The sequence below is a fragment of the Helobdella robusta genome (genome assembly GCF_000326865.2).
Source record: "Helobdella robusta unplaced genomic scaffold HELROscaffold_3, whole genome shotgun sequence".
NCBI lineage: Eukaryota > Metazoa > Annelida > Clitellata > Rhynchobdellida > Glossiphoniidae > Helobdella > Helobdella robusta.
In genome coordinates, this window is record NW_008704501.1 from 6,926,870 (window position 1) to 6,948,752 (window position 21,883).

Sequence of the window (21,883 nt, forward strand, 5' to 3'; positions counted from 1 at the left end):
ATTTCTGACTATAAGTGAAGAATTATTAATAACTATTTTTAACAAATTATTTATTTATCTTTACCTTTGCTTATTTGTTTCTTCTTTGTTTTTGCCGAAATTTTTTTATTTGAACTGATTTTATTTTTAATTATAATAAATTTTGTCAATTTTTTAAAGAAACACGCCATTTCATTAATTTTTGACTAAATCGTCGCGTTAAATCCGAAAAAAATGTCGTTAGCCTTCATGCCTAATCCGAGAACTAAAGCTCCACCGCCTAATCAGGCATCCATTCAAAAGGTTAGCTGCTTGTGATCAAAATCAAAATCAAAATTAATAAATGTTGTATTAATCATCTATTAATAAATATTGCAATTAATTTGATCTTGGTTTGCGTTGATTGTTTTTTTTGACTGAAACTGTGTGATAATACTGACGACTGTGATGATTTACTACAGATTTAAACTTTTAGAGATTTAGACTACAATACTAATCATTTATTTAGTAGTTAGATAGACTCTATCTGATAGAGTAGAAGTAGACTAACTAAAATCTAACTAAATGATTTAGTCATGTGAGATTGATGATACAAAAAAACACATACATACTACTTACATATAGACTGCAATTACCAATTTTAGAATTAGTAATATCACATAAATATAGTAGTAAAATGAACAAATTGTTAGATGCTTGATGAAAATAGCCAGTTCATTCAAACCATCATCGACTTTCAGAACAAAGGAAGAGGAAATGAGACCATCCAGTTAGGGAATTTTATTTATCTTTTTTGATCTTTTGTTTCCAACCTATAATAAAAAAATTAATACTTTACTGAAGTTCATTTGTTAAAATTAATTTATTCCATCAGTTACCAGCAGTTGTTGCACAAGAACTTAGTCTACCTGGCAACAATAGCAGATAACAGTCAGAATGTTCAAAATTTACTGCCGCCTGTAGGCTACTTATTATTTTAGAATAATTTCACATTTAAAAAAAATTATATGTTCAATTATTATTCTAGAATAATTTCACATTTTAAAAAACTTATATGTTTAATTATGAATTTTATCCGTGTCCAATTATGAATTTTATCCACAAGATTGGATCTGTAAAATTTTAATAACACAGGCTCCAAATCAAATGGCAGTTCATATAGGCGGGCAAATGAACATGCCTAACTCTATTGGGGTCCAGGGTGGGCCGCCCAGTGTATCATCAAACATGGTTGGATCTCCCATGGGCAGCAACCCTGCTGGATCCATCATGGGGCCAAATTCTATGATGCCCCATCAACCCATGATGCCAGGAGGTGGAGGTCTGTGTTTGAAATTTTAATTTTCTGTTTATATTTTTGTCTTATATTTTCATTCTGTTTTTTTTGTTTTTCTCCTACTCTTTCTCTCTCTTTCTTTTTCTCTCTTTCTCTCTCTCTCTCTCTCTCACTTTCTCTCTCTCTTTTTCTCTCTCTTTCTCTTTTTGATATATGTATAAAATTTATAAGTTGAGACATTTCACTAATGCAGCATAAATATTTTATATCAAACCACATCTTGCATTGTTTTATAATTGAGGAAGTTGACAAGTTGAATATCTTGATATAATATTAATCTCTGACCTCACGCTGCATCTTTTTTAGGGATGATGATGCAAAATCAGGGCAGCATGCCCCCATACAACCCTAACAATGGACCAGTTCATCCACAACAGATGATGTCAACATCTCAACAGCCAGGAATGCTCCCACAGCAGCTAGGAATGTTACCACAACAGCAGCAGCAACAACAAGGAATGATACCTTCACAACAGCATGGCATGATGCCTCAACAGCAGCAGCAACAAATGCAGCAACAGCAGCCACAAATGCTGCCTCAGCAACCGCCTCAAATCATGCCCCAACCACAACAATCTCTACAATCACAGACGTTACCACAGCAACCACAGCAGCAGCAGCATCCAATGACAGCCACTCAGCATCAAGGACAAGTCATGTCTCCGTCTCAACTTCAACAAAGCACCACACCACAGCCAACAAAATCAGCCACACCGCAGCCACCTCCTCCCACGACAACGCCACAACCTCAACAGAGTCAGTCCTTCATGACCACTCAGAGTAACAATTCAATGTCAGCTGCAACATCTTCATCTCAACAACAACTTCCTCAACAGCAGCAAGCAAGTTCTCTACCACAGCAGCCTCAACCAACGCAACAACACCCAACACAACAACTCAGTGGACCTTCTCCATCTCAACTTTCTCCACAACAACAACAGCAGCAACAACAACAGCAGCAACAGCCACAACTTCAGCAGCATCCACAGCAGCCGCATCCACAGCAGCCGCATCCACAACAACAGATGCATCCGCAACAACAGCCTCAAATGCAGCAGCAGCAGCAGCAAGGACATGGTCAGCAAATGATGATGCAGTATCAAGCTGGTCAGATGATGGGAGGTCTACCCCCGAGACACATGATGCAACAAGGAGGAATGCCAAGTCAGTTTCTATTTCTGAATTTTATAAATCTCTCTTAACATTTTGTTTACTTTTTGATGGGTTAATTTGAAATTAATAAGTTCAGCCATTTGAACCTATTGAATGAATATGAATCTCTTTTATTTGCGATTCTAGGGCCTCAGTACGGTGGCATGATGGGTCAGCCAAACTACGGCAATCAATATCCTCCACAACCATATTATCACCAGTCCTATCCTCAAGGTAACCAGATGTCGCCTAACCATCCCTACCCTTACCCACCCCAACAACAGCAGGGACACGATCAGTATGGAGGTTACATGGGTGGTGCTCGATCCATGGGTGGTGCTCCTGGTGGTATGCAGATGGTACAGCAGTTACATATTCACATGAATGTGGCAAACCCCAACTATAGTGGACCCCATATGGGTCCTGGAGGTCAGCCAATAGGACCTGGTGGACCGCCAATTGGACCTAATGGCATGCCTATGGGAACCGGGGGTCCTCAGATGATTCAAGGTGGCCCCCAAATGGGTCCAGGAGGTCCACAAATGGGACCAGGTGGGCCGCAGATGGGTCCGGGAGGTCCGCAAATGGGTCCGGGAGGTCCGCAGATGGGCCCACAGATGGGTCCAGGAGGCCCGCAGATGGGCCCAGGAGGTCCACAGATGGGTCCAGGAGGTCCACAGATGGGTCCAGGAGGTCCACAGATGGGTCCAGGAGGTCCACAGATGGGTCCAGGAGGTCCACCCATGAACCCTGTTGGAAGCATGATGAATAGTTGGGGTAGTCAAATGAGCAACACTGGGTCGCCGATGGGTTCTACAAATAGTGGTGGTTCAGGGGGAGGTCAACCTCAAGCTGGTGCCGCCGCTGGTGGTGGTAGAAGTAGTAGCGCTGGAAGCCAGGGTGGTAACAGCAACAGTGGTCCTTCTACACCACAGGGTTCGACTCCAGGATCGCACTCCTCTTCCTCTTATCAGGGATTTCCTCAAAATCAATTTTAACATCAGATGTTGATGAAAGATTTTCACTGAAGTTAAGGCAGATGGATATGATGATGACAATTGTTGTGATGATGATGGGGATTTTATTTTTCAAAACTGTACATATGATTCTATCATCATCATGTTTGAAGTTATTTATTATTATATTATTTTAAAGCTATTTAGTTGACCTTATTATATATTTGTTTGTTTGTTTGTCTGCCTGTCTGTTTGTTTGTCTTGCACTATTGATCTGCGTCTGTTGAAGTTGTTTTCACTGTTTTATATGTATAAGATGTTGACCAATTAAATTTGTTCAGACAAACCAGTGTTTCTCTTAAATAGTAATATAACCATCATTCTTAATGATCTGGCACAACAGACAGAACAATTCGTCTACTCGTCTGTACAAATAATAATTTCTTCTCCGTTCCTCCACTTGCTTATTGGCGTGTTGCTTTTCTTTGTTACGAGTTACAGAAAGAGGACTGTCGTTGTTGATCAAAATACCTGGCTAGTTGTACGCCGAGAATTTTTACGCAATCTACGTGTACGTTCAGCCCAGGCATGCCGTTTGGTGGGTCCCTGCTGTCCCGTTCATTGGAGCCCTGGATGTAGAAATAATGATGTAAATGGTTGGTGGTACGTTTATTTTGTTTCATTTGTGAGAGAATTTGTCGGCGGGAGTGTGTGCAATGTGCATGCATGCAGTCAGTCTTGAGTTGGCGTTGAGTGCGGCTACCGTAACATGAGTCTTTCACTGATTAGCTATTTTTAACTTTTTTTTTTTACAAATTATTTTATCAGTAAAATCTCGAACCTTTTCGTCTCTAAACAAGTTCTCTCTCTCCCTCTTTCTCCTTCTCTCTCTTTCTCTCTCTCTCTCTCAACTATTTGATTTATTTCATTAATTTCTCTCCACAAATGATACGTTACAGGTTTCCTGAATTTTTTAAACTCAACTTTTCTTTACAAAAAAAGATACACTTGTTAGCGCTTTTGTTGACTATTCATTAAACCAACGTCATCCATTTAATCAGTGCGCCGAAGTTAGTAGTTAGGTACTTGTGATTAGAGTACCTATAAAATGGGGTACTACAGTTCCTTTGCGACAGTACAATACCCCTTACTGATGCTTTAAAAGTACGTTACTAAATGATATACTAAATATAATTTGGACACTGATTCAACTTTCTGACAACCGTCAGTCAGATTATAAGTTAGACTAACATTCACACGTGCACAAACACATGCAGAGACTCCAGAGTCACATTCCGACAAAACCAGACTATCACAGACTACATAAATTACACACATACACACGCAAACATTTAGACACATACATTTTTAGACTCACACATACTTAGAGACATACATATACACATATTTGTAGACGCGCACACACACATGTAACACAGAAACATATCAACAAGATTTGACAATGATTGATGGATGTATAGAGCAGATTGTAGTTCAACCTAACTAACGATTAGTTAATTTATAGAGAAATTTTTAAAAGAAAATAACTCAGAATTTACGCGAATTTGAATTATTTTAAATTTATCTATGAAAAAAAAATACATAAATAAAATGAAATAAATAAAATAAATTCAATTTCGAACTTGAGTTTTTGTATGATAACAATGAGGCATTTTTGTGATAGTGTGGTTTGACGAAACGTGAATGACGCGTGTGTGTGTGCATGTGTGTATTATTATTATTATTATTATTACTATTTTATTTATTTTTGTGACCTTAAGTTATAGAGATCATCCAGACATCGCAGTAATTTTGGTTGGTGCAAGAAACACTTAGTAAAACAAAGATAAAGGCATAGCGTTTTATTATGGCACGGATTTGTGTGTTTGTATTTGTGTGTGTGTTTGTGTATGTATATACATGTTTGTTTAAATCCAAGTTATCTAAAAAAACATGTTTGTTTGTGTATGTGTATATATGTTTGTTTGTGTATGTGTATATATGTTTGTTTGTGTATGTATGTTTGTTTGTGTATGCGTATATATGTTTGTTTGTGTGTGTGTGTATATATATTTTTAACAATGATGATATCAATGATGATAGATTTCATGTTAATGATGTTATGTTTCTGAATTATGCAACTGATAACGCCAATGTTAGTGATAATCATGATAATACTGTATCAACTGATAAGAGAGAAGTCGAATACAAATTAAGACCTGTGAATTGTGTGTTTGTGTGTGTATGTATGTATGTATATATGTATGTATGTGAATGCGTGCGTGCGTGTGTGTGAGTGTGTGTGATATACTAATATAAGTGATTTATGAAACTTGATCAATTATTTTTCAATTATTCAATTAGATCGATAAAATATATTTTTAAGCTGGATTAATTCCGTATATTAACTAACTATTCACACAAAAAACTTAAACGCTTATCTCTCTTCATTCATTCATCCATTCATTCATTCATTCGTTCGTTTATTCATTCAATCGTCTGTTCGTTCATTTATTAATTTATTCTAACGTTAACTCACTCAGTCAATCACTCATTCATTCATTCACTTCACTCATTCATTCATTCACTCATTCGTTTTTATTTTTCCATCAGCTCACAATGTGTGCATGATCTTTTCCATTTTTTTTCTCTTTCGCTGATTTGTTCACTATCTCTTTTTCTACCTCTTTCTTTCTATCTCTTCATTCTTTTTTTCTCTTTCTATTTTTTTCTTTTTCACTGCTTCTTTCTATGTATGATTTTTTCATTCTATATAAATAAACAAAAACATACATAAGTATAAATAAGTATTTACATAATACATGTGTGTATATTTCACTCTCCCACTCTTATTTTCTCTCTCTCTCTCTCTCTCTCTCTCTCTCTCTTTCTCTCTCTACATATCTCTCTCTATTTATCTCAATCGCATATAAATAGGGAATATCGCACATAGGCTCACACATGTTTTGAGCTCTCTTTAACAACCAACAACAATTTTTTTCCTTCATTTTAATTTTTTTTATGGTTTCGAAAGGCCTAACCAAGAAGCAATGAAAACATCATTTGATCGAAATTAAGAAGTAAAATGTTGTGCATGTGTTGTTGTTGTTGTTGTGTGTGTGTGTTTGTTTGTGTACATGTGTTTGTGTGCGTTAGTGTGTGTGTGTAGATATGTTTGTGTGTGTATGCGTGTATGTGTGTGTGTGTGTTTGTTTGTGTAGATGTGTGTGTGTGTTTGTTTGTGTAGATGTGTGTGTGTGTGTGTGTGTGTGTGTGTGCGTGTGTTTGATAGTGATGAATGAAACTTGACTATAACTATAATTACATTTTTATCAATAACATGCAACATAACAGTATTCCAACGACACTAACAAAAATAATAATAATAACAACAATAATAATAATAATAGGAAGAAGAAGAATAGGAAAAAGAATAATAATAACATAATAATAATAATAAATAAAAATAATAATAACAGCAATAATAATAATAATAAGAAAAAGAAGAAGAAGAGGAAAAAGAATAAGCTTCATTATGACTAACGGATTAATAAAAAGCAACAACCTGAGCAGCATCATCAGATCAAAATTTTTTTCCAAACCATCATCAAAGTCCTCCTCTTCATCAGCATCAGCAGCTGCACTCTCAAAAACATCATCATTTCTACCCTCATCGCCGTCATCATCTCTCCCACTACCATCATCATCATCTTTACCACCACCACCATTATTACCGTCATCATCATCATCCTTACCATCACAATCTTCATCGTTAACGTCGCCAACGAAGTCATCAACTTTGAATATATCGAAGAAGACGTCCACTTCTACATTGACGGTGTCCGGGTGTGTCACTACATCCCTATCGAAAACCGACATCACGCGTGTAGTTACCGTCAAGTCGGTCGATTCTACAGTCGTCAACATCGTCAAGAGTTCGATTATTGTCGTTAAGATAACTAGTTTGTAACATTTTTGTCTTAGTGGTAGTAGTAGTAACATCAGCAGCAGCAGCAGCAGTAGTTGTGATCCAACTGTATAAGGATTTTTTTAGTCGTTGTCGTCGTTGTTGTTGTAGTAGTAGCATCAGCAGCAGCATTAGTAGTAGTAGTTAGTTAATTGTAGTAGTAGTAGCAGTAGTAGTTAGTAGTAGTAGTAGCAGTAGTAGCAGCAGTAGTAGAAGTAGCAGTAGTAGTAGTAGTAGTTAGTTTAGTAGTAGTAGTAGTAGTAGTAGTAGTAGTAGTAGTAGTAGTAGTAGTAGTAGTAGCAGTACTAGTAGTAGTAAAAGTAGCAGTAGTAGTAGTAGTACCAGTAGTAGTAGAAGTAGCAGTAGTAGTAGTAGTAGTAGTAGTAATAGTAGTAGTAGTAATAGTATTAGTGGTAGATGTAGTAGTAGCAGTAGTAATTTGAAGTTGCAATTTTGTGATTAATCTCGGGTAACTGAAGGTAGTTTCATTTATTTTTATAACTAGTATACTCTGAATTAAGTTGAAGTCATTTCGTTGTAAATGTAATCGAAATATTTTTAAGTATTTTAGTATTTGTTAAAAAGTTAAAATTTAAAAAAGCAATGTTAAGTAGCAAAAAAGCCATCAGTTTTAGTCGTCACACCACCAATTCCTTACACAAACCGATCCAAATAATCGACCAAATAACCGAACCGGATAACCGACCAAATAAACGAACCGATTCTCACAAATCACACGCATACTTGGATGAATGAAGTTTAGCATATTATCGTTTCTCCCTCTTGGAACATTTTTTTTTTACAAGATGAAATTTCAATCATCTGTTTCAGTCATGAGCATAAACACTCGCATTGTTTATCACAAACATTAGTATCAGGTTGCTATCTGGGTTTAACTGTTGCAGCAACGAGGTTTTAGTGTTGTTGTTATGAGATAACATTGATTGCGACAACAAAAACATCAACATCAACAACATCATCAACAACAACATCAACAACATCAACAGCATCAACAACGCTAAAAACGCATTAAGAAAATCGCTATAATCAGCATTATCAACTACAGCAGCAGCAACTACAACAACAACAACAACAGAACGTTAAACACAATAACATTAACACAAACAACAACATCAAAATGGGCTGCGGCTCTAGTAAAGAGGAGAAACTAGCGCTACAGAAATCAAAAAGCATAGAAAAATTACTAAGAGAAGAAAGTTTATCTTTGGTCCGGGAGCTTAAACTTCTTTTGTTAGGTTAATTATTTCAGATATCTAGATAATATAATTTATTATACATATAATTTCTAGTTAATATAATTTATTATACATATAACTTCTATATAATATAATTTATTATACATAAGATTTCTATATAATATAATTTATTATATATATATAATTTCTATATATTATAATTTGTTATATTATTTTAACGTTGGGGACTTTGAAATTAGAAGGGCAACGGACGTTGTTTTACGTGACATTTACATGTACTGTGTGTTTGTCATTGATGGATGCTTTTGGAGAATTTTGAAAAAAAAAATTGTAATAAATAAATGAATTATCATATTTATACAAGTGTCCATTCATAAATACTTAATAATTATTAAATTTTTAATTAATTAATTAATTATTTTAATTAACAAATTTAATTATTTGTAATTAGGAGCTGGAGAGTCTGGCAAAAGCACGATAATTAAGCAAATGAGGTAACTTTTATATTTTGATTGAGATATTGTTAATTAATTGATTGATTGATTGATTGATTGATTGATTGATTGATTGATTGATTGATTGATTGATTGATTGATTGATTGATTGATTGATTGATTGATTGATTGATTGATTGATTGATTGATTGATTGATTGATTGATTGATTGATTGATTGATTGATTGATTGATTGATTGATTGATTGATTGATTGATTGATTGATTGATTGATTGATTGATTGATTGATTGATTGATTGATTGATTGATTGATTGATTGATTGATTGATTGATTGATTGATTGATTGATTGATTGATTGATTGATTGATTGATTGATTGATTGATTGATTGACTGATTGATTGATTGATTGATTGATTGACTGATTAATTTATTCAATTGTCTAATCAAATTGCCAAATATTTGGTCAATTAATCAATCTATCATTCCTTCAATCATTCAACCTATGAACTATTTAATATACGTGCAATTGGTCAATTATCCTCAACCGACCAACCATTCAACCAGTCAACCATTCAACCAATCATCTATCCAACAAACCAACCAACCAACTAACCAACCAGCCATTCAACCTACCAACAAACCAACCAATCAACCATTTAACCAACCAACTAACCAACCAACAAACCATCAACAGAGTTATACATGATGGCGGTTTTTCAAAGTCCGACAATGACCTCTTCAAGCCCATAGTGTTCAGTAATACCGTTCAATCGCTCATCGCCATCATCCGGGCAATGGAACGACTCGGTATCGAATATTCGAATACCGACAGAGAAGTAATAATTATGTTTATATATTTGGCTGAAGTCTATTAAGTTGTTTTTTTTCATTCGATCGTTCGTTCGATTCGATTCATTTATTTGTTTATCCATCCATTCTTGTTTTCATTCATTCATTCATTCGTTCGTTCGTTCATTCATTCGTACATCCATTCATTCGTTCATTGGTTCATTGGTTCATTTGTTTATTCATTCATTCATTCATTCATAAATTCATTCAAAAAATTATTTTAATTATAAAATTTAATTCTCACAGCAAGACTCGCACAAATTTTTGAGCCTGGCATCCGCGTTTACTAACGTAAAACAACAACAACAATCTCCACAACAACAACAACAACAACAACATCGTCCTCATCACCATCAAGCAATGTTGAACGGCGAGATTGTACAATGTATGAAGAGGTTATGGTCTGACGAAGGCGTTCAACGCTGCTTCAAAAGGTCCGCTGAATATCAACTCCTCGATTCTGCTAAATAGTTAGGACCGTTTTGTTGTTGTTGCTGTTGTTGTTGTTGTTGCTGCTGTTGCTGTTGTTGTTGTTTTCAATAAATGAAAATGAATGAACGATGACTAGCAACAATTAAAACATTTTGATTTGTTTTGTAATGCAGTATTGTAAAAAAAACTACTGCCACCACTTCTACTACTACTACTACTACTACTACTACTACTGCTGCTGCTACTACCACTACCACTACTACTACTACTACTACTACTACTACTACTACTACTACTACTACTACTACTACTACACAAACAGCTTTCTTGATAGCCTAGATCGTATAGGCGCCAGCACGTACACACCAACAACACAAGATATCCTGAAAACCCGGGTTCGAACCTCAGGCATTGTTGAGATACAATTTACTTATAAAAGTTTACACTTCAAGTTTGTTGTTGTTTCTTGTTTGTATTGCTTTTTATATTCACGATTTACAAACATATTTACACAAACACAAAAAACAAACCAGCAAACATAGAAACAAACATACAAGCAAACATTCAAACATACAAAAAAAACATACAAACAAACATACAAACAAACATACAAACAAATATACAAAAGGATCTTAGATGTAGGAGGGCAAAGATCGGAACGTAAGAAATGGATACATTGTTTCGAAGACGTTACAGCCATCATCTTTTGTGCTGCTATCAGTGAATATAACCAAGTCCTATATGAAGATGAAAACATGGTTGGCTGTTGTTGTTGTTGCTGTTGTCGTTGTTGTTGCTGTTGTTGTGGTTTTTATTGTTGTTGTTGTTGCTGCTGTCGTCATCGTCGTCGTTGTCGTTGTTGTTGTTGTTTGCAATATGTTTATATAAAAATTTGAATGTGTGTTTTGGTGGCCTAGATGGTAAAAGCGTCGTCTCTGGCACTATCTGTCTTACACACCTCGATTGGATTCAAACTTATCTTAGCTTTTAACTATCTTCTTTATGAATAACCGGAAAAAATCGCTATGAAATAACCGATTTTGAAAATAACCGACCAGAACCGCATGCACGAGAGTCTGCGTCTATTCGACTCGACATGTAACAACAAGTGGTTCGCCGATACTTCCATCATTCTCTTCTTAAATAAAAAGGATTTGTTTGCTGAAAAAATTAAACGGGTTCCTCTTACTGTCTGCTTTCCGGATTACTATGGTTCGTTCGTGTTTGTTCGTTTGTATGTTCGTTCGTTTGTTTGTGCGTTTGCTTGTTTCTTTGACAATTTGCTTGTTTATATGTTTTATTTTGTATTTTTATGTGTTTATGATGGTTTTAACATTTAAATGAGCAGTTTTTATAGATTATTGCCAATATTATTTAATTTGTGTTACTAGTCTCAACAATGTAAAATGAATTTATTCGAAAGCGGAACCTACACACACACACACACACACATACACACACACACAGAAACACAAACAAACACACACAGAAACACGCACAAACACACACGCACGCACAAACACCCACACACACAAAATTGCAGGTACACAATCCTTTGAAGAGACATCCACATTCATAAGAAGTCAGTTCTTAGCGAAGAACAAGAGCAGCAGTACGAATCAGATCTACACACACCTCACGTGTGCAACTGACACAACAAACATTCATTTCGTATTCGATGCAGTCACAGATACAATTGTCACTATCAATCTTAAAGGATGTGGACTATATTAATATGATTCTACACATACACATACACACACACATACATGTACACGCACATACATACACGTACAAACACATACACACATACACGTGAACACACAAGCACATACTTTCACTCATGTACACGTATACAAGCACATTCATACATATATAAACTTTTGTACAGACACACTCCCATACACATAAAAATATACATACGCATACTCAAACATACATAGACAAACTTCAAAATGGATTAAATAGATTGCATACATGTAAAAAAATAAAGTCATTATAATCTCCATGAAAATCTTTTTTTATTATCCTTATAATTATTTTCCACATGTATAACTCAACAGGAAAAAATTATAAGATTTTCACAGATTCGTTGTTAACCGTGCCAGCATTGAAACAGTACAACTCTCCAGAGCAGTTAATTGTTGAGACAAAGCACAAAATTCACAACGTACTAAGCAACAAATGTAATCTTGATCCATAGCCTCATTGGAATTGAAGGTAACGAAGGAGCAGATCAATTAGCATCACAAGCTCTCTTGGATCCTCCATCGATCATTCCAACACCACATCACGACATAAAAGTGAAGACTAACGACCTCAAATATGGCAAAAAGAATGGAACGAGATAACGAATTTTCTCAAAGTAGTTATACTCGAATTAAATGAATCCCAATAATGGCAAAATCAAGTCGAAGTAATAAACCTAAACATGATCAGTAGATTAAAAATCTGTCATTCCAGAATTGCCCATTTGTGGATATTAAACAAAGCAAGACCTCCACTTCGTGAGAAGTGCAACAAAAAACTACCAATCAAACGCACATCAATAGAATGTCAAACACACATAATGAAAAAAGGAGGAAATACAAAATTCCAAAAGATTAAAATTCAATTTTTTAAAAGGCAAACATAGTAAGCCTGATATCATACGTTAAAGAAATGAACATTTTCAACAAAATCTAATTGCCTTGCATGGCCCAGCCAGGGGGGGGGCGTGGGGGCTAACCTGCCCACGGGCCTGTTGCCCTGCCTTTCAAAAAATTCAACATCAAAGACCAAAGGCGTAAAGCTAGCCAATAAGTGCTAAAGCGCTGTAAAACTGCAGAAGAAGAAGAAAACGCATTTTTAAACTAAATTAACGCCAAATAAACTTAATTAATTAATTATTATTATCATATAGTTATTGCCATTATTATTGTTAATATTATTATTCATATTTACATTTTTATAATTAATTACGTTCGTGTATTTTCGCCTGGCATTTATTCATTATCTTTGGTACAACTATGACGTCGGGAAGAAAAAAATATGTAAACAAAACCCTCTGTTTACTTTACGGCAGATCAATTAGCGATGATTACTGTTTATAATTATAAATTATATTATAAATTATATTATAAATTATATTCTAAATGATATTATAAATTATATTTATAAATTATATTTATAGATTATAATTTTAAATATTTACCGGCGGCATGGGTCGTTTTATGAATGAAGTGGAGGTTGGAAGAGTGAGGGAATGTTTGACGGATCCGGAAAAAAGAATGGCGGCAAGTTCGGATTTTGCGTATTAGTATCAATTAATTAATTAATTAATTTAATTATTCAATCAATCAATCCAATCATTAATTTATTCATTCATTTATTGTTTATTCACTCATTCTTTTATTCATTCATTCATTAATATTATTAGTAATATTACTATAATATTATTACGGTATCATTTTGGTAGTAATAGTTAATAGTAATAGTCTGCTGCTATTATTACTATTACTGCTGCTACTACTACTACTGCTGCTGCTGCTGCTGCTACTACTATTACTGCTGCTACTACTACTACATACTACGACATCATCATCATCACTCTCATGTGGTCAGGTAGGCCGGTCAATTGCAGAACAGAGAAGGGGTCAATGACCCTTCGTTCCACTGACCATGTCTACAGGGAGGGGGTCTATGTTCATGGATGGTTTGAAGGAATGAGTGAATGAATGAATGGTTGAATGTATGTATGAATGAATAAACGAATGAATAGATGAACAAGTAAATGATTGAATGAATGAATGCATGATGATTACGCGAATGAATGAGTGAATGAATGAGTGAATGAATGAGTAAGGGAGTGAATTAATGAATGAAAAAACTGAATTATTGGTCAAATTAATTGACGGACGGTTGGTAAAGAAATAAATGAATGAATAAATAAATAAATAAAATATGAATTAAACAAAATTTTAAAAAAATTGAACGAAAGAACGAACGAAGAAAATTGTATAAATTAAAGCGAAATAAAATTTGATCCATTACGGATAGGTACCCTGAGTCTTATCCAAAAGATCACGATTTCAAATGGGACTGTCCTAGATCGCTATTCCGATCAACTTACCAGAGATTTGCTGAAAAAGATAAAGTATTGAAATGATGGATAGACGGATGCTTCATGAATGAATGAATGAATGGATAATTGAAAGAGTGAATGAAGAAATGAATGAAGCAATGAGTGAATAAATGGATGAATGAATTATCAGCCAACCCCACCGAGCCACTACACGGCAACGAATGATGAAATGTTTCGATTGAAAGCTCAACCATTGCCGGCATGCTCACACAGAAACATGCTGATACCTGAAGAAAGTCTTTGCATTATGATCGATAGGTTTGTAGTATTGGTAGTAGCAGTAGTAACTACTCATACCACTTTTACTACTACTACTAATAGTAGTAGTAGCAGCAACAGTAGTAATAGTAGTTCTGATGGAAAAAAAACTAACAATCAATAAACAAAACCGCCCAAACAAAGAGAACTGGAAGTAGCGAAGGAATCAAATTCCTGTAAAAACATTCTGCCGAAACATTTGAAGGACCCATTGAAATTTTACGACCTCACCACTAATGTCGACACGTATCGTCTGCAGCTACCACTTATTGAGGTCGGCGTTTTGGTATTTTTCAGATGCATCGACAACAAATACACAAAGACGGATTTAACAATTACAACATCGCTCCATATTTTGTGCTTGCCGTTGTCGTTATGGTTGTTTTTGTGACAATATAACTTTGAAATAATAATCGGCTTACAACCAAGTTTAAACATTAAAACGAGACTTTTTACTCAAATTTTCCCAGACAAATGTTTAACACACAACATAAAACTTTTTATAACTAAAAATCCGTATCCAGCTATAAAATAAATCACCAAAAAAAATCTCAACCTCAGACCAAAAACGAAAAGCAACGAAAATACGAAGAATCCCAAAAAGAGGACTTGGAAAGGACAAAATTCCTCAGCCTCTGCAACCGGAAACCAGTATCCCAATTTACGGATCTCGACGGACGGAAGAGGGATGGAGTGAATGTGTGGATGGATGATAGTGGGGTGTACTTTAACACCGCTTACAGAATGAAGAACCCCGTGTATTATAAGTTTGTGTCCCCGTACACTGAAAGAGTATAATTGTATTGTTTGCGTGTGTGTGTGTACGTGAATGTGTTGTTTGTGTGCGTGCGTGTGTATGTGTTGTTTGTGTGCGTGCGTGCGTATGTGTTGTTTGTGTGCGTGCGTGTGTATGTGTTGTTTGTGTGTGGCTGATTATTCACTCTTGTTTGTTGTTTTTAGTTGCTTAGTTGTTGTTGATGATACGATAGAATTATTGAATTGAAAGACAAAGCCAACTAACACATAATCGATTGTTGACACATTTAATTATTAAGTTGCTCATTTCATTATTACAATTAATTATAAAATAATAATTATTAAATCCATTTATTTATTCTTTTTTATCTATTTATCCATTTATTAATTTATCCAATTTAGCGTACTCTTATTTCAATTCAGTCAGTATATCGGATTATAAGAGTAATAATAGTAGTAGTAGTAATAATAATAATAATAATGAATAATAAAATTATTAAACATAAAATAATAAACTATTATATATGGCAATAAAACTAATAAATTCATTGAAACCGTTATTTAAGATTCAACAATAAAATCAACTTTATACATATAACACACACACACACACACACACATATATATATATATATTGTAATATGAATTATATATGTTTATATATATATATACATACAGTCCTTTAACAAGTTAGGAAATTAGTTAAGAAAACGAAAGAAGAAAAAATGGCATACGGTTCTTTAAAAAATTCAATTAAAATCGCAAAGTAAAGTACAGTTACGTCGTTTTAACGTAATGTTGCGTCATTGTAATGTGGCGCCGTGTAAAGTTTAATGTAATGTAAGGTGTCTTGATGTGTTGTAATGTAGTCTGTAATTTCAAAGTAAGAGAAACAAACAAACATCTAGCATCTAAATCTATCACATTATAATACAATTTCATAAGCATTTATGTAATATACAACGGCAGATAAAAGAATTTTCACAAATTGAATATAAAATACCAAGAAATACCGAAACACCACAGGCACACGCGCGCGCACTCACATTCACCACACACACACACACACACACACACACACACACACACACGTTCACAGGCACACACACGCTTACCGAATGACAAACTATAAATAAATTTAACGTGCCATCACTGACTCGTATGAATTCACAGGAAGTGATTTTAATAGAGGATAGTCAGAAATTTTATAAATAATTTTCCCATTAAATAAAGCAAGGTTAAAAGAAACGAACACACACGTACACAAACACACTATCACAAGAACACACACACACACGCGTTTTATACATAGACAGACAAACACACAGAGAGAGAGAGAGAGAAGAGAGAAAAGGATTAAAATCAATCAATTTGAACAAGCGAATTCGAATAATTATAATAAAATAAAAAAAACAAATAAACTAAAATAATCACACTATAAAATTTCACACTACTACAAATAATAATAACAATAATGATGATAATTATTATTATAACTATAATAATAATAACAATAATATATTTGAAACTGTTTTATCATAGGTTAAAAAATGATAATAATAGAATTAAAATCAATAATATCGAATAAAACACAATAATATTGAATTAAAAAAAATAATAGATGAAATGATTGCAGTCCGTTGGTTAGTTGACTGATTAATTAATTAAGTAATTTAATTAATTAATTAATTAACCGATTATTTTACAAACGTATACACGTACAATTTTTTTAAAACAGTTCACCAATCACACTATTTCAAGAAAAAAAGCAATACAATAAAACAATTTGCTTATTTACTTATAAAAAGATTGAAGTAACCATGTAAGCATACACACAGACACAGGCAAACACAGACACACATACGAGCACACACACACACACAAACTGCCGAGTCGACAAACTATCGATAAAAAATAATTAATTTTGCTTTTATAATATTATTTCATTCATAATAAAAATAGCTACACTAGTACTACCATTACTAATAGCAATAAAAACGATGATAATAATAGTGTAAAAAGTGTAATGGTTTAGTATTAGCAGTGGCAGCAGCAGCAGTAGTAGTAGTGACAGTAGTAGCGGAGAAGTAGTAGCAGTAGTAAAAGTAGTAGTAGTAGTAGTAGTAATAAATAATAAAAGTAGTAGTAGTACTTAGAAAGTAGTAGTAGTAGTACTTTAAACTTTGCTAGAAGAGAGTAGGTTGAATATTTCTTTAAGTAAATCTTTGTTGAAAAAAACTTGATCCTTCATCTTCTTCTTTATATCTGGAAATAAAACCAAAACACCACTTAAAGTTTTACGTTTGTTGTTTTTTGATTTAAAAAAAAATTATTAAAATAATTATGACGTAATTATGAATTAATTATGACGCGATGATTTGAAATGATAATAAAATTGTGATCAGATTGGAGGATGTTAAACGAAGCATAGAGCAAATGATATCATCGAACTTGTCTTTATCTCCTCGTCCCGGCCATCATTCTTGTCCTTGATGAAGAGGTTGATCAGTCCCTCGATGAAAGCCTCATCCAACTTCACAATCATTCCGCTGCAATCTTCCTCCGCGTCTAACTTGTACCCGAGACACGGATTGTGAGGCGGGCAATTAAGCAGCTGAATGTCGGATCTTTTTTCCCTAACTTGGGGGATGTCAGAGAAACTTAGTAGGGTCTCCTTTCTGGCAGTTTCACTAACGTCATTAAGGGTTGTTGTGTTGCTAACCAGGGTGTTGTTGTGCTGTCCATTGACCAGCGTATCCAACTTATTGGCGGTCGGTTGCTCAGTTAGTGTGGTGTGGTAGGAGTTCCCTAATGACTGCAAACACTTCTGAGGCGTGCTGGCCGCCGCCGGCATACTCATGCTCTGCAAGCTGTAGCTAAGGGGAGGCGGTTTTATTTGATTGACAGATGACTCGTACGGAGAGTGATTCAATGTCTTGTTGCTGGTGGACATTGACGAAAAGATCAGCTGTTTGGGCGCGTGCTTCATTTGGTGGCACTTGCCATGTCTTGGTGCTGCCGTTGCTGCTGCTGCTTCCGATGAGGCCTCTGACTGTGCTGACATGTGGCATTTGCCATGATGGAACTGTTTCAGTGCTGACGACGTCGCCTTACCCACGTCCGCCATGTCAAAATGGACATTGCCAGGTACCTTGGGGGCATCAACTGACTTTGGCTGAATGTTAGGAGGTGGATGGACAGGGGTAGGTGTCATGAGGAGTAGGGAGTTCTTCTTCTTGTGTGGGTCAGACATCGGTGTTGAATTTATTATGGACTTGATGGCTCTGTTTCGTTGAAAGGTTTTCAAATTTCATACATTTATCTCTTCACAGTCATGAAAAACTGAATGAATATAAAATTAAATGGTGACGCCAAACTAAATGGTAATGCTAAACATATGTAAACAACTCTTACTTTGTTGCTAAAAAGATATACCAAGCAGATACAACACAACTCACCCCATGTCTTCAGCAAACGTCGTCTTCAAGTAACTGACTTCCTCCTTGCCTTTCATCAAACTTTCATCCTTCTTGTTCTTTGTAGCATCATCAGCAAGGGCAGCAGATGTAGCAGCAGCAGTTGTAGCAGCAGTAGTTGCAGCAGTAACATTTTCATGACAACTGATGAACTTATTGGAGTCAGAGTCCATCAGTAAAGATGGCGTACTGATACTAAGTATCATCTGCTTGTTTGCCACATTTTCCAAATTTACAACTTCATCCATCTCTCTGCTCCGATTTGACAATGATCCACCTGAGTCATTCAGACAGCCTGCATTCATTCCTTTCTGGAAGTTAGTTACCGGCTGAATTTTTGGACTGTTGAGTTTGTTAAGTCCTGATGGAGGCAGTAACGAACATTTGTCGATTGGTTTGTTCTTGAAATTTGATGTAGCCACAGACATATCGAGGTTGAGAATGTTGGGCAGAGCTGTCGACTGATGCATGGACTGCTGGGAGAGAGTCATGTTGTTGCTCACTGTCTGGGCACACGTCAGAGCGGGTGGGGGGAAAGAGAACTGATTGACAAATCTTCCAGGAGTGCTTGTGTACGAGTAAGTGTTCTGCATGCCCTGGGGTGGCGAGCCCATCTGTCGGAAGACCACTGGAGTCATCTGAAATCCAACTGAATAATTAGGGCATACGACTTCGTTTGGCATGACGCTGTTCATCTGTGGAGGACAGATGATGCCTCCCATCGAATAATCAATGTAACCACTGAACTGAGGTTCATATTTCATGGAATTGGAATCAAATGAAACTTGTGCAGGGGTGCTGTAATGTGAAGGAGGTGTCGAGTAACCATAAGGACCTTGAGGAGTTTGGGGGAAGGTCAAATTAGGAGGAATCAATGACGGGACAAGTTGGGTGACAGGCATAACGAATGGTGATGAATTGGTATCTATAAAACTGGAATTGGCAGAAGAATATTCTTGAACCTTGAAACCAACCGGCTTGCTATCTGACTTGTTGAAGGATGATGAAAGGTTGTCTGATGTGCTGGCAATGCTTAGACTTCCACTCTGGTAACTTAGATTGCTGGATACCGTTCCAATCTGATTGTACTTTGAAGAGGAGATGGGTGATGATATGTTAGACATGTGAGGATAATAATTTGGAGAGAGGCCAGCAGCACAATTGTGAGCAGCATGTGAGTGTCTCTCTTTGGATGATGGTAAGTTGTCATGAATGACATTCTTCTTGCTCTTTCTGTCACTTGGGTAACCAGGACTGTGTTCTAACCTGCCTTTTATGCTGTAACTCTTTTTGTTGTTGTTCTGGTCTGTATTACCTAAACTAGCAGGTGAAACCTGAGTGGTTGACATCTGTTGGAGACTGTCCTTCTCCAAGTCTGAGCAGGAAACAGCTCCTGGTAGGTCAAGTGAGATAGAGGCGCGATCACTCTCATCGACGTATTGGTCCAAATCTGTCAATAAACTTCTTATTGTCTTTTTCAAATCATCTTTCTGTGGCCTGTCTCTAACAGGTTTTAGTTTGTTTGAACTGTTGTTGTTGTTATTGTTGTTGAAGCTGATGGCATTGAAACTGGAGTTAGCAACGTCACAGTTTGAAGATGGAGAGCTCTCATCATGTCCGCTCGAAGTTGTGTGGCTGAAGGAATTTGGGGTGGATGTAGAAATGGTAGAAATTGAAATGTTTGAATTATCTTCCTCATCCTCTTCCTTGATACTAGATGATGCTGCCAGGACTTTTCTGTGAGAAGCATTTAATTCTAAATATTTCTCTGCCTTCTTCAACTTTCTACTAAACCTAGGAGGGAGATCTGTCATATGCTTTAGAGCAACTTTCAACTGACCTGGGTAATACTTTTTTGGCATTTTGTAATTAACTGGCTTCAGTTCCCCAGAAGCTGAGTCGCTTTGGCTGTCATCTTGTGACTTTTTTGAGGGACTAACATTATTTTGTAGACCGTCATCATCGTCTGAGGACCCACTCTCGCTGTCACCCATTCCTCCATCGATAATGACTTCCTCGACTAAGTTTTCTAAAGCTTCTCTCTCTTCTGGGTTTAGTGAAAGTGTTTTTTTTCTACTTCCACGTTTGGGTATGGCAGAGTTGTTGTTGCTACTGTTGTATCGTTTGTTGCTGATAGCAGGGCTATGTTGTTGCTGTTGCTGCAAGTCATTAGGAGAATTTGAAAATGTGACATTTTTATTTGCTGTGTTACTGTTATTGGTGTTTAATTCTTGTGACATTATTATAATAATGAACTTCAGCACTCGCTGTTTCTGTAGTTTTCACTTTTTATTAATTAAATTAAATTAAACTCTTGTGGTGTTTATTTTGTTCTTTTGCTGTTTTAAAAATTTTTAAGGCTTTTTTTAAGTAACTGCTGTGACATATTTTTTGTGACTTCTTTACGACTTTAGTTTCTGCAAAAAATAACAGGTCAACAATTAAAATTTAACAAGGCAGTAGAATTAAAAATTGCAAAACCAGTGACTGCAAACTAACTCGTCACTAATTGACACCTTTATGGCGGACAAATTAGTGAAAAAAAAAATGAACGCCACATGCTGTGTGAATTCTGAAACATGTCAAACAAAATTCTAAAATAAAATTGCCTAACAAAAAATGAACGATTTTGAAGAATATTTCGCACGGAGAAGGTTAACATCACTCCCACAGTACCACAAAAACATTCTAAATACTAACAAATTAGTGAAAAACGGTATATTTATTAAATTTAATGCGTGTCAGTTAGAGTTTTAAGAGGGATTGTTTATATATTTTTTAACAAAAGTAAAATTATCACGTATATAAGTAGCTTTCAAACTCAAAAACCATGCGTTCGCTACTGTACCTTGCTAAAGTTTTTCATTTTGAAATAAATTTAATTAAAAAAATTATCATTTTTTACATTATTTATGATGAAGAATT

General features: G+C 35.3%; 5 protein-coding genes across 5 annotated transcripts; 3 read left to right on the forward strand and 2 right to left on the reverse strand.

The window, feature by feature from the left end:
• Positions 1 to 213: 213 nt before the first annotated feature.
• On the forward strand, positions 214 to 959 carry HELRODRAFT_65958 (hypothetical protein; the record flags this gene model as incomplete). Its single annotated transcript, XM_009021610.1, has 3 exons — positions 214 to 282; positions 672 to 748; positions 854 to 959. 3 exons carry the CDS (start codon positions 214 to 216, stop codon positions 957 to 959), a joined length of 252 nt encoding a protein of 83 aa, XP_009019858.1.
• Positions 960 to 6,125: 5,166 nt separating this feature from the next.
• On the reverse strand, positions 6,126 to 7,302 carry HELRODRAFT_161722 (hypothetical protein; the record flags this gene model as incomplete). The annotated part of the gene is made up of 2 exons (XM_009021611.1): positions 6,126 to 6,172; positions 7,026 to 7,302. The coding sequence occupies 2 exons, from the start codon at positions 7,300 to 7,302 to the stop codon at positions 6,126 to 6,128; spliced, it is 324 nt and encodes a 107-aa protein (XP_009019859.1).
• A 1,226-nt stretch (positions 7,303 to 8,528) lies between these two features.
• HELRODRAFT_155825 (hypothetical protein) lies at positions 8,529 to 12,079 on the forward strand (the record flags this gene model as incomplete). The annotated part of the gene is made up of 8 exons (XM_009021612.1): positions 8,529 to 8,646; positions 9,059 to 9,101; positions 9,759 to 9,900; positions 10,289 to 10,383; positions 10,668 to 10,796; positions 10,974 to 11,103; positions 11,404 to 11,557; positions 11,889 to 12,079. The coding sequence occupies 8 exons, from the start codon at positions 8,529 to 8,531 to the stop codon at positions 12,077 to 12,079; spliced, it is 1,002 nt and encodes a 333-aa protein (XP_009019860.1).
• A 1,466-nt stretch (positions 12,080 to 13,545) lies between these two features.
• Positions 13,546 to 15,524, forward strand: HELRODRAFT_161724 (hypothetical protein; the record flags this gene model as incomplete). The annotated part of the gene is made up of 6 exons (XM_009021613.1): positions 13,546 to 13,624; positions 13,949 to 14,039; positions 14,384 to 14,480; positions 14,599 to 14,726; positions 14,871 to 15,000; positions 15,288 to 15,524. 6 exons carry the CDS (start codon positions 13,546 to 13,548, stop codon positions 15,522 to 15,524), a joined length of 762 nt encoding a protein of 253 aa, XP_009019861.1.
• A 2,374-nt stretch (positions 15,525 to 17,898) lies between these two features.
• Positions 17,899 to 21,198, reverse strand: HELRODRAFT_188711 (hypothetical protein; the record flags this gene model as incomplete). The annotated part of the gene is made up of 2 exons (XM_009021614.1): positions 17,899 to 18,766; positions 18,941 to 21,198. 2 exons carry the CDS (start codon positions 21,196 to 21,198, stop codon positions 17,899 to 17,901), a joined length of 3,126 nt encoding a protein of 1,041 aa, XP_009019862.1.
• Positions 21,199 to 21,883: the final 685 nt, after the last annotated feature.